Source organism: Salvia hispanica, chromosome 4 (assembly GCF_029641045.1).
Source record: "Salvia hispanica isolate PSC_SH4W2 chromosome 4, Shi_PSC_v1, whole genome shotgun sequence".
In the NCBI taxonomy this organism is placed as follows: Eukaryota; Viridiplantae; Streptophyta; class Magnoliopsida; order Lamiales; family Lamiaceae; genus Salvia; species Salvia hispanica.
In genome coordinates, this window is record NC_142695.1 from 52,255,769 (window position 1) to 52,273,738 (window position 17,970).

General features: G+C 35.6%; 2 protein-coding genes across 2 annotated transcripts; both read right to left on the reverse strand.

Moving 5' to 3' along the window:
- Positions 1-839: 839 nt before the first annotated feature.
- Positions 840-2,400, reverse strand: LOC125197083 (flavonoid 4'-O-methyltransferase 4-like). Its single transcript, XM_048095782.2, has 2 exons — positions 1,391-2,400; positions 840-1,281 (listed from the first exon to the last, which is right to left on the reverse strand). Exons 1-2 carry the CDS (start codon positions 2,111-2,113, stop codon positions 982-984), a joined length of 1,023 nt encoding a protein of 340 aa, XP_047951739.1. The 5' UTR covers positions 2,114-2,400; the 3' UTR covers positions 840-981.
- A 4,106-nt stretch (positions 2,401-6,506) lies between these two features.
- Positions 6,507-7,831, reverse strand: LOC125191599 (flavonoid 4'-O-methyltransferase 4-like). Its single transcript, XM_048088988.2, has 2 exons — positions 6,998-7,831; positions 6,507-6,888 (listed from the first exon to the last, which is right to left on the reverse strand). Exons 1-2 carry the CDS (start codon positions 7,796-7,798, stop codon positions 6,583-6,585), a joined length of 1,107 nt encoding a protein of 368 aa, XP_047944945.2. The 5' UTR covers positions 7,799-7,831; the 3' UTR covers positions 6,507-6,582.
- Between the last annotated feature and the right edge of the window lie 10,139 nt (positions 7,832-17,970).

Consider the following 17,970-nt stretch of genomic DNA (forward strand, 5'->3'; position numbering starts at 1 on the left):
AACGTATTTTATTTTACGATTAAAGTATGTTGCAGTTGTGAATAGTGCAAATGAATAGTTGTGGCCCGAGTTGTGGCCTGCGGGGTTAATGGAGTTGTGGCCTGGAACCCCAAATTTTGGGGAATGATGACGTGGAGGGGACTTGCGACCCAAATTCGGGATGGGGTTAAGGATGCCCTTAAGCCACCAACCACATTTTACATACTCTCTCCGCCCTACAATAGAAGTCACATTTAATGTGGGTACGAGTTTTAAGCAATTAAAGAATAGTGGGTTGGAAAAGTTAGTGGAATATGTGGGCCACCTTTTTATATTGGTTTTATAAAATGTGAGTGAAGTGAATTAGTGGAATGTGAGACCTACTTATCATTTATGGTAAAAGTTAAATGTAATTCTTATTTTGGGATGAACTAAAATGATAAAATGTGACTCTTATTAACTGTGGGCGAAGGGATTATAAACTATAAACAATTATATGTCCAACTGATATTCTCAATTTTTGCGTAGGTTAGTTAAATCTGGTGAGCCAACAACTACTATTTGAAGTATATAAGTTGTAAGTTTATTGTCTTGCCAACTTTTATCGATCATCTGGTCCCAACTATAAATATAGATATTCGGGCTTATACTTAATTAGGCAAAAATAATCTTGAACTTTTTAATTTTTTTTTTATAAATAAAAAAAGTTAAACATATAGGGGCATTCCAAGAATAAAAATTATGAACATTTTAATTGGGCTTTAAATTGCGGGTGGAGGGAGTATGTCAAATTTTCCTTGGATACGAATACTATAGCTAGATATTGAATAATGAAGTTTTACTAGACACTGGATGAGGTATTGTCCCATAATAATTTTATTGACTTCTATTATAAATGTTAAACATAACATATTATGTAATACAGTAATATACTGTAGTTTTTATTTCATAACAAATATTATTAAAATAATAAAATTATGAGGTAGACAAATAGAACAACATTCATGGAAAGGCCTCAATAACAAACTCCACAGTATCAATACTCTTGACTTTAAATGTGGAGAATCCAGCATCCTTGAGTAGGTACGCCCATTCCCTGTAAGTTCTCTCCTTCCCCTTCTCCGTCACCGCCAACATTATCATATCGAGTGATAATCGAGCGCAAGTGAAATCATTGTTGTCGTTCTCTTCGTTGATTATAGCATCTACAATCATCACTTTCCCCGTCCCCACTGGAATTGCCTCTTTGCATTTCTTTAGAATCTCGATACAATCTTGGTCACCCCAATCGTGCAATATCGACTATAATAAAAAAAAATCACTACTAATTTATTTATTTAAAGGACGGATCGAAAAAAACTACTAGCATATATTTTTAAAGGACGAATGGAGTATCAAATTAAAAGCATACCATGAGCATGACCGCGTCCGCTTTTGGTACGCTCTCAAACATGCTCCCACCAACCAACTCGATTCGAGGTTGTGGCGGAGGGGCCTCTGCCACGACCTCGGGCAGATCAAAACTGATCCCTCGAAGCCACGGAAAAGCCTGGACGAATTCGCTCAGGGCCATCCCGTGGCGGCCGCCGACATCCACCACAGACCCGATCCCATCAAACGCCTCCGGGTAGTTCCGTATGATCAGCCGCGTTGTGTCCCTGGCTTTCGCGGCCATGGCATCGGTAAAGACCTTCATACCAAACCCGGCCGGGTTGCCCCACGGGTCGGCGCCGTTGACCGCCCGGAGATAAAGAGGGGTTCCATTCCGCAGGGCCTCGGCGCTCAAGCCGGTCGGGTTCCGCGTCGCCGGCGTCGACTGCAACAACATGAAAGCTCCCAGCTTGTCGCTCGTGAAAAAGCGAGAAAGCGGCGTTTGATCGTAGTAAACCAACGGAGATGAATGGTCTTTCTTGAAGATGCCGTGGAAGATGAGGAAGCGCATGAGGCGGAAGAGCGGTTCCTCGGGGCAGTTGGCGGCGGCGGAGAGCTGAGAGAGCGACATTGGGCCGCCGTGGTTTTCCAAGATGTCGGGAAGCGCTAGCTCCACCGCGCAAACAATGGCACTCGACTTGATGTAGCCGAAGGCATTGCTCCACGCTTCGGCTCGAGCTCGGACTTCTTCATCTCCCACCATTTTCACCTCTTTTTACTGTCCAAATTTTGATCTGTAAGAGAGAGGAGAATTTGGGATTGATTTATACGATTGTTTGCGTCATACTACTAACTACCACCATCTTTTGGAAATAAAAAATCTTAAAACGATACATATATTTAAAAAAAAATGTTTCAAGTATTATCAGTAAAAAAATAGATCTCATTCCAATACAGAGAAAAAATAATTAAAGTATATCAATACAAAATGAGAGTATGGTATAGTGTGGGTGTGTGTTCCAATTGCCATACATCAATTAATGGGCATTAAGGAGGCATGGTATTATTAAAGGGTAGCTCGTTTGAAGTTAGGTTGAATCTAACCCATAATAGATTAGAAAATCTTGGCCAGACTATTTTTTCGTGATTGTTCCGAGACGAATAAATCAACTAATTATAGTATATGTTGTAAATTATTGACGTGATACACGTATGTCTGAAAATTAACCACGAAAAGATTAGTGGTGTAAATATATACACCTAAACGATTTTGTTGAGTGAGAAAATAATACTACTAGTACTCCTTTTATAAAAAAAATATTTATTATCGATGAAGAAATTGCACAAACAAAATCAATACTCAAAACCAATATAATAAAAATTTATTTAAATGAATCAATTAATTTCTAAGAATTAAAGATACAAGTCCTCCCATGTGTCACTTATACATTCTCCATATTCGTACTAAATGCTTAGAAATAGAATAATAATGAAGTAGCTAATTAATTTACTCCATAGTACTATATAGCGTGTACTGGCATTTGAAACAAAATCATTGTTAAATACTGGAGTATATGAGTTGTGACTAGACACAGATGAAGAGGGGAATTATCATGTGATGAGGGTAGCTAGAGACGTGGCAGGAGGGTATCCCATTGAAGATGCTCATAAGCCCACATATATTATGTGCAAAATATTTTTTATTATAAAACTATTTTCTTCGTTCATTATTAATTGAGTTGCTTCTTTTCAACCCAAAGATCAACAAAGAGATGTTCAATAATTTCACATTAGAAGATGAGTCACTCACAAGGAACACATATAGTAATAGCATACATATTTAACTAGATTTTTTCAACTTTCCATTTAATTTTTTTTTGTATTTCTAGAGACCTGTCCTGTCAAAAAATAATAAATCATGGACACACACAAATAATTTATCTTTTATGGACACAAAAAATTGAGACACAATTAATAGCATTTTAGAAATTTCTAAAAATAATCATAAATTAGGAAGTAAAAGAAAGCGTCCCTAAATAGAAGACAAATTATTTTAATTTTTTGTCTTCTTAGAACATTTCTATATATGTCTCATAATTTTATTTGGGACACTAACAATAAAAACAATGTATGAAGCATTAATAGTATAATTAGACACACAAATTAGCATCTTTAATAACATTAAAAAATATCTTTTATCATATTTTTTCTTTGTAGTGAAACATGCATGGATTATAGTACGACGTTAGCCATTCATTTATAACTTTGTTTTGAAGTTGGAAATAATTAAATAAATGAGGTTTGAATATTTGCGATATCATATAAAAACTAATTCTATAACAATGACTTAATTATATTGAGATACATTTTTTAATGTTTTCAGAATTTTTGCACATTTTATATTTCACCTTTTAGTACATACTACACCATCTGTCCCATTAGAAATGAAACGTTTTCCTTTTTGGTCTGTCCCATTAAAAATGAAACTTTTCTAAAAATGGAAACAATACCCTCTCTACTTTTTCTTCTCTCTTACTTTACTCTCTCTTCATTAACTCACAAAATAACACTACATAAAATTCTGTGCTGAAAAGCAAATGTTGCATATTTAATAGGACGGAGGGAGTAGTATATAAGTTATTTATTCTCTATGGTCACAGACATTATTCAATATTCTCCCTCTTCTTTTCTCTTTTTCATTTTCAAAATTTCTTACTATATTAATCTCTTATTTGTAGAGGCATTATGAAAGAATAGAGATAATTTTATATACTACTCGTAAACTAGGAAAGACATTAAAATAAAACTAAAAAAAAAGAAGAAGAATTCTCTAGTGTTTTCATTTCAAAATATAGGTATTAATTTTAATTGGAAATTAAAAAGAAATATATTACTTGAAATTAAAAGGAAACAACATAATACGTTATTCGTTTCAGACTACTTGCATCATAGTATTTCATTTCAAATCATCCTAAATTATTTATATCATTTTCTTTTGTATTAAAAACTTTTATTCCTTTCATATCATCATTTCTATTACATTCTTATTATATTTACATTTTTGATCTTATTGATTTTTAAAAATTAATTCCTTAATTTCGATACCTAATGAAAATGGTACTGCTTCCCAACATAAGTGAAGCATATTCCTTTCTAGGTCGTCTTACTATAATGAGACATTTCCTTTTATGACAATAAAATAACACTCTATCTCTCTTTTACTTTATTACGTGTTCTACTTTTTCTCTCTATTTACTTATTTTTTACTCATACTTTATTCTGTTTTCGTTAATTACTAAACGTCATTGCCTAAAAATATGTGCCCAAAAGAAATATGTTACATATAATAAGCGGATAGGGGAGTAAAAGTATGCATTTTTTTTATAGCTTTAATTTGCAGAACCAGTGCTGGCCGTATAATCTACCTAACCTCCTTGAGCATCAACGGTTGGAATTAAGGGTACATTTTTGAACGGAAATTTACTAGGGGTGAGCATTCGGGTTTCGGTTCGGTTTTTTATCAAAACCGAATTTATTTCAAAATCCAAACCGAACCGAACAGAAAAACCAAAAACCGAAATCTGAAAAACCGAAAACCGAACAAAACCGAAAAAACCGAAATTTAAAAATAAAAACCGAAAAACCGAAAAAAAATAGTATATATTAATATATATATATATATATAATTTATTTTATTTTATATATACTAATAGAATATAAATATATATAATATAAAATTAATAGAATATACATAATACATATTATATAAAATATATTAAAAGAGTATATATTATATATATGATATAATATATTAAATTAATAGAATAAATATATATAATATAATATTTAAAATATAATTCGATTTTTCGGTTTTTTTTTTCGCCTGAACTGAATCGAACCGAAATACTGAATTTTTTATATTTGTAAAACCGAAACGAATTTCAAAATTTCGGTTTGGTTCGTTTCGGATAATCAGTTTTCGATTTTTTTCTCACCCCTAAAATTTACTGTAATTTATTAAGAATGAATTTTTACTTTTGAAGTTACATCCTCCCATTTTAATGGCTTCCAACAATCTAGTAGAAGTTACGCCCCTCCATCCCACTACAAATAAGGCATTCTTATTCAAAGGTTGTTTTGCAAAAATGATATTAGAGTAGAAATAAAGTAAAGTATATAAGATAATAATGTATGTACGACTCTCTTCAATATTATTCTCTTACTTTACTTTCTCTTCACTTTAACTATTTATGGAGTATTATCTTCGCAAAGCAACAGCAAAAAAGAAACTCCTCACTTGTTGTGGGACAGAGAGTGTATATATTTAAAGCGTGCATTACACAAAACGCCCCTAAATTTTGGAATTTGCAATTTTTTAATCCTTGAATATTTAAAATATTATAAGTGATCTCTTAAATTTAATGTATTAATAAAAATATCATTTTTCACTTTCTAAAAATATTTTCAGATTTTATTTTTCATATTTTCTGTTTCATAATCCTAGAAATCATAATCCTAGTAAGTTATTCGAAGGCAACGACCCTGATAAAAATGGAGAGCAACCAACGAGTTTATGGAAACTAAGTCAATATGTGAGGAAATTATACGAATCAATGGTTCAGGGTACCAGAGTGGTGTGGATGTCAATCTAAAACATGGATGGACACACTTTGAAGACTGGAGCGGCTTAGGACATCCACATTGGGGATAGCCGGCCTTATGCAAATTTAAAGTCCTCCACATCGATCAACAAAAAAAATAGTCTAGAAAATTATAGTCTGGGCTATAATCTGGGTGCTCGCAATGGCGGACTATAACTTCGACAATAATCTAGACTATATAGTACTCCCTCCGTTTCATAGTAATAGAGGCATTTCATTTTGCGTACTCATTTTAAAAAAATAATTATAAATAGTTATAGTGGAGAAAAAGTAAAGTGAGAGAGAGAATATTGTAGATAAGACCTTTCTCTACATTATTCTCTCTCTGACTTTACCCTCTCTCCATTTTAACTATTTAATATCATTTTTTTCAAAACGAGTGCAGAAAATGAAATGTCCTATTACTGTAGAACGGAGGGAGTATACATTATGGGTATTGTCTCATAATAATTTAATTACACTTTTATTATAAATGTTAAACATAACATAATGTAATACAGTAATATAGTTTTATTTTATAACAAATATTATTAAAATAATAAAATTATGAGGGAGACAAATAGAACAACATTCATGGAAAGGCCTCAATAACGGACTCCACAGTATCAATACTCTTGACTTTGAATGTGGAGAATCCAGCCTCCTTCAGTAGATACGCCCATTCCCTGTAAGTTCTCTCCTTCCCCTTCCCCTTCTCCGTCACCGCTAACATTATCATATCGAGTGATAATCGAGCACCGGTGAACTCGTCGTTGTTATTGTCTTCGTCGATTATAGCTTCTACAATCATCACTTTCCCCATCCCCACCGGAATTGCCTCTTTGCATTTCTTTAGAATCTCGATACAATCTTGGTCACCCCAATCGTGCAATACCGACTATATTAAAAAAAAATTACTACTAATTTAATTATTAAAGGACGGATGAAAAAAAAGGTACTAGCATATATTTTTAAAGGACGAATGAAGTATCAAATTAAAAGCATACCATGAGCATGACCGCGTCCGCTTTTGGTACGCTCTCAAACATGCTCCCACCAAACAACTCGATTCGAGGTTGTGGCGGAGGGGCCTCTGCCACGACCTCGGGCAGATCAAAACTGATCCCTCGAAGCCACGGGAAAGCCTGGACGAATTCGCTCAGGGCCATCCCGTGGCGGCCGCCGACATCCACCACCGACCCGACCCCGTCTAACGCCTCCGGGTAGTTCCGTACGATCATCCGTGTCGTGTCCCTGGCGTGCGCGGCCATGGCATCGGTAAAGACCTTCGTACCTAAGCCGGCCGGGCCCCACGGGTTGGCGTCGTTGATCGACCGGAGATAAAGAGGGCCTCCGTTCCGCAGGGCCTCGGCGCTCAAGCCGGTCGGGCTCCGCGTCGCCGGCGTCGACTGCAACAACAAGAAATCTCCCAGCTTGTCGCTCGTGAAAAAGCGCGAGAGCGGCGTTTGATCGTAGTAAAGCGACGACGGCGGCTGGGCTTTCTTGAAGATGCCGTGGAAGATGAGGAAGCGCATGAGGCGGAAGAGCGGTTCCTCGGGGCAGTTGGCGGCGGCGGAGAGCTGAGAGAGCGACATTGGGCCGCCGTTGTTTTCCAAGATGTCGGGAAGCGCTAACTCCACCGCGCAAACAACGGCACTCGACTTGATGTAGCTGAAGGCAGTGCTCCACGCTTCGGCTCGAGCTCGGACTTCTTCATCTACCGCCATTTTCACCTCTTTTTTTTGTCCAAATTTTGAACTGTAAGAAATAGGAGAATTTGGGATTAATTTATAGATTGATTGTGTCATAGTACCCCCATCTTTTGGAAATAAAAAAATCTTAAAACGATACATAAATAAAAAAAATGTTTCAAGTATTATCAGTAAAAAAATAGATAGAAAAAATAATTAAAGTATATCAATAGAAAATGGGTCTGACTCATACTAGTATATTAATACACGAGAATTTTTTATAATTAAAATTAATGAAGTTATTATTCCTCTTCTCCATAGAGTATATTATAGTGCGGGTGGGTGTTCCAATTGCCACTATATATCAATTAATGGGCATTAAGGAAGCATGGTATTATTAAAGGGTAGCCCGTTTCAAGTTAGGCTGAATCTAACCTATTAGTATATATTTGAAAATCTTGGCCATGTCGATGGGTACCATACTAATTTTTCGTGATTGTTCCGTGACGAATAAATTAACTTAACAGATAGTATGTCGTAAATTATTGACGTGATACACGTATGTTTGAAAATTAACAACGTACTAGATTAGTGGTGTAAATATACACTTAAACGAATTCATTGAGTGGGAAAAAAATATGTAAATAACAGTATTATGAAAAAAATTTGTTTATCGTATTCCAACATCTCAATCTCTCTGCTCAACGATGAAGAAATTGCACAAATCAATATAATAAAATTTTATTTAAATAAATCAATTAATTTTTAAGAATTAAAGATACAAGTCCTCCCACGTGTCACATAGGCATGTTTCGCAAGTTCCTCATCCTCCTCCTCGAAACAACTGAAAATATCCGCAATAAGGCTTAGTTAATAGTCAAATAGGAGTAAATATTATAATTACAGTTTCATTCAAATGTTATTACAGTTGATTTCCAAAACTGTTAATCCAACCCACCAAATATTTGAGTTGATTTTACAGGTTAAAGATAGATTTCAAATTTGAGCCAATAAAATTACTCTTCATCGTGGACGGAGGGAGTACTACTATTGGCAATAACTAGCACCAGCATTGGCGTGGCGGACCTATATATGTGGAGCTTTAGCCATAGAGAGGCGAGAGCGATTCTTGCTAAAGGCGAAATTTGCCTAAAGTTATGTTTTCCATTCACATAGAGTAGTTTTTATTTTGTCCACACTTTCCCTTTTTTTTCAAATAGACAAATTACACACACTTTGCAATAAAAAATTTCTCATAATATTTATCGTCATTATTACTATTATTCAAGATAAACCATTTTTAAAAAATTTCATTATTATGAAAAACTGTCATATATATGCATGTTGACGTTATAAGTATTCAAATAATGTTGGCTCTTTTAACGTGGATGCTAATTTTTACGACAATGATCATATGTATCTCTAGTTATTGTCATCACCTTTTTATTATTTATCATTTACTATAATCTATATATCTCACAACTTCACTCATGCCACAACTATCATTCACCATAATCTATATATCTCATATCTCAGAACTCATGCCACAATTACTAGTGGTGAGATAAATATCAAAAATATTTTGCAACTGTTATTAAATAATTTGGAACCCCCAGAATTAAAATCATGCGTCCGCCACATGCACAAGTATACGTACTAAACACATAATTAAGAGCATATAAAAGCTTTTAAGCTGTTGTAACATGGATACCAAATATACCGTAAAACGCTATATGTCTAACACATGCTTTCTTCATCTGAGCAGAGCTACTACCTTACGCCGCCGTTTCTTTATTTTCTTTTATGGGCGATATATTAGTTATACATACTCCATATTCGTAATAAATACTCGTAATAATGAAGTATAGTAGCTAACTATATATTTTACTCTGTATTATATAGCGTGTACTTGAGGCATTTAAAACAAAATCGATTGTTGACTATAGGAGTTGCCGCTGGACAGTAGACACAGATGAAGAGAGGAATGATCATGTGGCAAGGGTAGCTAGAGACGTGGCAGGAGGGTATCCCATTGAGGATGCTCATAAGCCCACGTATATTGTGTGCAAAATATTTTTTTAATGTAAAACTACATTTTTCATTCGTTATTAATTGAGCTGCTTCTTTTCAGCGCAAGGATTAACAAAGAGATGTTTAATAACTTCCCACTAGAAAGGTGACTCACTAACAAGGAACGGATATAGTAATAGCATACATATTTAACTAGATTTTTTCAACTTGTGATGTGAATCCGGGCGTCCTAGAGAATAATCAAAGAACCGGATTTGAGGACAAATCCTTTCACAAAGAAGGAGAGGATGATGTGAATCCGGGTATTCACAATCATAGGATGCAACGACATCGAGGGCCATGGGTTGATTGGGGTCCGAAAAGAAGGTGGAGATATGGCAAGGAGCCAAGCCGGATTCGAAGGTCTGACTCAAACCAGAATTTTCCTATCAAAATGATGTCCAAATGTTGTTCTAAGACCACCATTATCTTCATCGTCAAAAGAGCTTCGCGTGAGTACCTTACACGCCTCAATCGGAGCTCGGATGAGGAAGTTATGGCCGTTTGACGAAAGTCGCGCAGAGCTGCCAAAAATGCCCGGCCACAGAGAAAACGCCCGGGCAAGGCCCAAAAACGCCCGGGCCGGGCGTTTTGCCCGAAAATGACATTTTTTAAGATTTTAAAGACTATTTTCCCTATTACTTTGGTTTTAGTATAAATACTCTTTTGTAGGGTTTCATTCTCGGCTTTTGAATATTTGTAAGAGACAATTTCTCCATATTTGAGAACTCACCTTCTTCATCTTTTGAAGACTTATCAAATTCCTTCGGGTTGCATTCGATCTTTTGCCGGGCTAAGGTTGATTGTAAAGGTATGCTTGCTAGTTTTTGTGTTGCTAGTTTGTGGAGCCATTAGGTGTTTGTATGTGAAAGTGCCTTTGGGATTTCTTTCTTGTTCTTCACCTAAATCATAACACTAATCCATCATATATCCTGTTATCCATTTTTCTTGTTCCATTTCTTGGTTTATCTTGTTTATTTGTTGGGTTTATCTACAAGAATAAGTCCGGGGCAAATTTATGAGTCTTCAATCTAGAAGATTCACATTATTTAGTATCACCCGTCATACATATTTAACTAGATTTTTTCAACTTGCCATTCATTTTTTTTATTTCTTAAGACTTGTCCCGTCAAATAATAATAAATCATGGACACTGTACGAAGAAAGCGTCCCTAAGTTGAAGGCAAATTATCTTGTTTTTTTGCTTTTTCATGACGTTTCTATTTGTGTCTCTTAATTTTATTTGGGATACTAATAATAAAAACATTGTATGAAGCGTTAGTGGTATAATTAGACACACAAATTAGTGTTCTTGACAGATGTAAAAGTGTTTTTTTCAGGATTTTTACTTTATAGTGAAACATGCGTGAAGTCACAGACTTTATTCAATATTTTCCCTCTACTTTTCTCTTTTTCATTTTTAAAATTTCTTACTATATTTATCTCTTCTTCGTAGAGGTATTATGAAAGAATAGAGATAATTTTATATACTACTCCTAAATTAGGAAAGACAATAAAAAAAAAAAAAAAGAATTCTATGGTGTTTTCATTTCAAAATCTACGTAATAATTTTAATTGGACATTAAAAAGAAATATATCACTGATTTACGAAAAGACAATAAAAAAAAAAAGAATTCTACGGTGTTTTCATTTCAAAATCTACGTAATAATTTTAATTGGACATTAAAAAGAAGAGTGAACTTCAAAAATGGTCCCTGGACTATGGGTTTATCTCGAAAATAGTCCCTGGACTTTAAAAATATCACCAGTAGTCCCTGGACTAAAGGTTAATATCAAAAACGGTATTTTGAGACGAAAATGTCCTTTTGAGGGGTTTTGAGGGGTTTGGGCAATTTGGTCTTTTTACACTTTTAACATTTTAAATCTGATATTATTTTAGTTATGTACTGAATCTGATATTATTTCAAAATTATCATTTTTCTTCCCTTTTGTCATCCTTCACTTTGTTTCTTTATTTCAATATTAGATTTAATTTTACAAAATTAAATTTTAAATTTCAATTTTTAAATATCAATAAATTTTTTTAATTAAAACTATTAATTCATGGAAACTATAAATATTGATTAAAATTATTAATTTTTATTATTTAATATAATATTAAGCTGAATTGAAGAAGTACAGAAAAATAATATTAATCGTGATGGAAAAATAAGAGCTATTCTATTTAGCCTTCGTTCGGTTGTTATAATTGCTTGTGATTGAATATTATGAAGTCGACTAAAAATTTTGTATAGGAGTATTTTTGTTGAAATTTTCTAGTCATTTTGATTGATTGTTTTCAAATTAATAAACGAAAATTATATTAGTCTTATATTAGACGCATATTTATTTCAGAATAAATCGTGTTATATTGTCTATTTATGATTAAAGCTATTAAATATTGATTAAAACTAAGACGTTATATCTTATTGATTAAATATTAGACACTATCAAATATTGATTATGACTAATAATTTTTGTTATTTAATAATTTTTATAATTAAAAAAATTTATTGATATTTAAAAACTGAAATTTAAAATTTAATTTTGTAAAATTAAATCTAATATTGAAATAAAGAAACTAAGTGAAGGATGACAAAAGGGAAGAAGAATGATAATTTTGAAATAATATCAGATTTAGTACATAACTAAAATAATATCAGATTTAAAATGTTAAAAGTGTAAAAAGACCAAATTGCCCAAAACCCCAAAACCCCTCAAAAGGGCATTTTCGTCTCAAAATATCGTTTTTGATAGTAACCCTTAGTGCAGAGACTACTGGTGATATTTTTAAAGTCCAGGAACCATTTTTGAGATAAACCCATAGTCCAGGGACCATTTTTGAAGTTCACTCTAAAAAGAAATATATCACTTAAAATTAAAAAAAAAAACATAATAGGACGTTCGTTTCAAGCTACTTGCATCATACTAGTATTTCATTTCAAATCATTCTAAATTATTTATATCATTTTCTTTCGTATTAAAAACTTTTTTCTTTCATATAATCAGTTCTATTATATTTACATTTTTTATCTTATTAATTATTAAACATTAATTCCTTAATTTCAATACCTATCTAATAAAAGTGGTAATGCTTCCCGATATAAGTGAAGCGTATTACTTTCTTGGTTGTCTCACTATAAGTGAGACATTTTCTTTTATGACAATAAAACAACATTCTATCTCTCTTTTACTTTATCACACATCCTACTTTTTCTCTCTATTTTTTCACACCTACTTTATTCTCTTTTACTTTAATTATCAAACATCACTACCTAAAAATACGTGCCGTCACATATAAGAGCATCTCCAATAGCGGGCTAGCCGAGATCGGCTAGCTGAACTATTGCAACCGGCCAGCGCACTTTCGGCGAGAAATTAGGCGAGCGCACGCCGATTTCCAGGCGCTGGCCGATGCGCTCGCCGGCATTGCAGGCTGGCGATCGTCGAGCGATTGGCCAGCACAATTTTTTATTATTATTATTATTTTAATTTTTGAAACACTATATATTCGCGATTTTCACGTCATTTTCATTTGCACCACTTGTTTTAACGATTTTTCTCTCTATCTAAATTTTTGTACAAGAGCAACCAGGTGAAATGAGTAACGCGAGTGGTAGTAGTGGTGGGGATGCTGAGGAGTACGAACGGCGAATGAACGAGGCATTGGAGGCCTACATGAACCGCGAGATGGAGCGGTACATGCAAAGGGCCTTGCAGCTGGCGGTACCTCGCCCTCAACCCGTTGTCCCCACCGCCGAACAGTGATTGATCGGGATCACGTAGCTGCACATCAGCGGCTATATGACGACTACTTCTCAAAGAACCTGCGGTTTGGGGCTAACCTGTTCAGGCGGCGTTTTAGAATGCGCAGGGAGCTGCTTATGCGTATCGTTGACGCTTTGGAGCAGCGATATCTGTGTTTCCGCTTCAGGCACGATGCGGCTGGCAGACTGGTGCACTTTTTATTAGCACTAAAAATACCTGCAAGTATACAGGGTAGATCTAGTATAGCTAAAGGTCAGTACCGGATATCGAACACGGGGAATGTAATTGCAACTGGCTATTACGTACTAAGCGTCAAATACTATCTAGAGAAACAAGAGAAGTTTTGGTTATTGAAAGTAAAAACAATTAAAAGCAATCAAACAACTAAATGCAATTAAATCACAAAGATAAAATATGAGAGATAAGAGAATTCTAGGGATGTATGTTCACAGTTATGGTTATACAAATTCCAACTACAATACCCTAGCACAGTTTATACTTTCAAAGGACGAGTCACCTAGCTTATGCTCATGCGATGCAAACGTTGATTACAAGATTAGGGTTGTCAATCCTAACACGTAACTCCATAAAGCTCCTAAGACCCTTGAAAAGCCCTCACTCTCAATTAACAGTGTTGTTTTAAGGGAAGCTAACTGTAGCGTCTACTAAGTGAATCTAACTCGCTAGAACTCTCTCACAGTTATGAAGCAAACTATATTAAATCATACAAGATTGTGTCACTCAATCATGCAGCATCAAAACTACTTAGGGAAGAAACAAAGTAAAAACAAAATGGATATTAAATAGAAAAAGGAATTGTATAACAAAAGTCGTTACTAACACATCCCTAGAATCCTATGAGTTTAGTTACACATAATGGAATAAGCTAAACACATAGATTGAAGGGAAGACAATTTGAACATAAAACTAAAGCAAATAAAACCCGTAGGTTGAATCCTTGTCGTTCTTGATGTTCTTGAAATCCTTTTCCAACCCCTTGCACAATGAAGAACTCTTAAAATTATGTTATGGAAGTAATTGACAAAAAGATGATGAAGAATTAGGGTTGGAGGAGGAGCTATGAAACCTCCCCTTTTGGGGGTTAAGGAAGGTTGAATTCTATGAATGAGGTTATGGGGTATATATAGGATTGAGAAGGATTTAAATTTGGTAATAAGTTTCCTCCAAGCATTAGGAAAGATGTAATTTTCGTTCCCCATAGTAGAAGGAAAAGATTAGCCTTCAAAAGGTAATATCTTCTTTCCTTCAAATTTCCGCCTACACTGCAGCTGGCAGCTTTGCCCAACTTTGGTAGAACGACCATAAATCTCTCTACAGAACTCCGATTGAAGTGATTCTTGTACCATCTTAAAGCTCTTTTCAATACGAAGAGAATGGTGTGTATAACGCCCCGATCGGACTTCAGGATCGCCAACAAATTGAGTTTAAAGACAGCTGTCGCGCGCCGCGTTTTTGTGGCGGGCCGCCGCACCTTGGCCGGCGGTCGCCGCGCGTAGTCCAGAAGCTTCTGACTCCTTGTGGCGGTCGCCACGCACTTCCCGGCGGTCGCCGGGCGTGTCTTTGTCTCAGCTAAACGCCGGTGGTCGCTGGAAGTGTTGCGGCGGTCGCCGTACGCCACCTGAAGCTCTCCAGATTTCCTACTTCGCGTTTTAACTCCCTTTTTTGGCTCAAATATGCACATATCTCACAAAACATGTCAAAATACCAAAATAGATAAAATATGCAAATAATGGACATGTAGTGCAACTTTGATAATAAAAACGGACCACAAAATGGCCTTAAAATAGTGCAAAATGTGAGCATATCACAGACCCAGCCACACCCCTATTCAAAAGTGCACGGCGGCAATCAGGCAGTTGGCCTACGGCGGCGCGGCAGACATGTGGGATGAGTACCTCCACATCGGTGAGTTGACAGCCCTGGAATGTCTGATGTATTTCTATCTGGGCATTATTGCAATTTTCCGTGATCAGTACCTTCGAAGCCCTACCCCCCAAGATTGTCAGGATCTAATGCAGATACACGGGGAGCAACATGGGTTCCCCGGGATGTTAGGCAGCATAGATTGTATGCATTGGGAGTGGAATAATTGTCCGACTGCCTGGAAGAGGGGGGGCCTACACGACCGGCTACAAGGGAAATAATCCCACGATGATCCTCGAGGTCGTAGCTGATTACCGGCTGTGGATCTGGCATGCGTATTTTGGGGTAGCCGGGTCGAATAACGACCTCAACGTCCTCAACTCGTCGCCCCTCTTCAACGAGCAGTGTCAGGGCATCGGTCTGGCCGTCTCATTTGTGGCCAACGACAACCGGCATGATATGGGCTACTACTTGGCGGATGGGATATACCCTAGGTGGCCCGTCTTTGCGATGACGATCAGGCACGCAAATGATGACTGGAAGGCCTACTTTGCGGAACGGCAGGAGTCGGCGCGCAAGGACGTGGAGCGCGCATTTGGTGTGCTCCAGTCTCGATGGGCGGCAATTAAGGGTCCAACGCGTTTGTGGGATGTCGGTTGCATTGCTGATATAATGTACGCCTGCATTATCTCGCACAACATGATCGTCGAAGACGAAGGCGTACAACTGACTAATTGGGCCAATGACGATGAAGTCGGTCCAAGCCACGGCGTGGCCACCCCCAACTAAGAAGGGGGGTACCTCACGATGAAGTCGGCCGCCTCCAGGCACATGCCGACATGCGTCAAGTGAATGCTCATAATCAACTCCAAAAGGATATAATTGAAGAGTTGTGGGCACGGAAGACTGCACGACGATAGTTTTTTTCTTTATTATGTAATTTTTTTTAATGAATGTACTTTTTTTAAAAATGAAATTAATATGTCTCGTAAATTTAATTTTGTAATTTATCGTAAATTTAATTCCGTAAATTTAGTTGTTTTTGAATTATTTTTGTTGCGGCTAGCATGAGGCTAGCCTATTTGCTTAAAATAATGATGTGGCAGGTGGAATTTTAGTACTGATCACGTGGCAGGGAGAGAGAGTGGCTAGCTTATGACTAGCCTGTGACTGGCCTAAAACCATTGGAGATGCTCTAATGAATCGGAGGGGGAGTAAATGTAGACATTTTTTTATAGCTTTGATTCGCAGAACCAGTGCAAACCGTATAATCTATCTAACCTCCTTGAGCATCAAACGGTTGAAATTAAGCCCACATTTTTAAACAGAACATCTGCTTTTCGAAGAATGCCTAAACCGTGCCTACACTATAATAAGTAAGTTGGATGGAACATCAATATTAAATTCTGTGAATTACATAAAAATATTTTAACAATCTACATAGCGTGAATTACATAAAACGCCCCTAAATTTTGGAATTTGCACTTTTTTAATCCTTGAATTTTAAAATATTTAAAATGATCTCTTAACTTTAATGTAATCACATTTTTATTAATTTTCACTTCTTAAAAATATTTTCAGATTTTATCTTTCATATTTTCATACTCCCAAAAATCGTAATCCTGGAAAGAACATCTCTAACAAGAAAAGGTAAATGAAAGAGGTATATCATCTATTCAACTTCTCAAAAAATGAAATATACATTTGCAAAAAGTAACGCATTCCAAAGGAAAAAAAATATAAAAAGGTAAATGATTTTTTAAAAATAAAATAATACTAGTGCAAAATGCATTAAAAAATATAAAGTGTAATATCTTCTCAAATGCTTTCTCATTGGAGAATGATTAATCATTAAAAGAAGACAAATATGGTAGTTATAAGATTTTATCTCCATTGATGGAGAGGTAAAGATGTCTATTCAAAATGACAAAAGGTATAATACCTTCTCAAATATCTCTCCCCTTGGAGAATGACTTTTAATGATAAAAAAGGTAAATATGATAGTTACATAACTTTACCTCTCTATTTGTCTCTCCTCTTGCAGATGCTCTAAGTGGGGAAGGCAGCGACCCCGATAAAATGGAGAGCAACCAACAGGTTTATGGGATGACGATGAAAATGAATTAAGTCAATATGTGAGGAAATTATATGAATCAATGGTTCAGGGTACCAGAATGGTGCGGATGTCACTCTAAAACATGGGCGGACACACTTAGAAGACTGGAGGGGCTAAGGACATGCACAATGGGGATAGCCGGCCCTATACTAATTTAAAGTCCTCCACATCGATCAGGGTGGAAAATAGGAAATAAACAAAAAAAAAGATAGCTAACTCGTATATTTAATTTGAATACAAAGTTGTAAGTTTATTGTCTTGCCAACTCGTATCGATCATCTGGACCCAACGGAGTATAAAAATAGCTATTCGGGCTTATACTTGAGCAAAAAAAATTATGAACTTTTAATTGGATTTTAATTGTGGACGTAGGGAGTATGTCAATTTTTCCTTGGATACGAATAGTATAGCTAGCGTACAATTATTTAACAACGAAGTGCTAGACACCGGA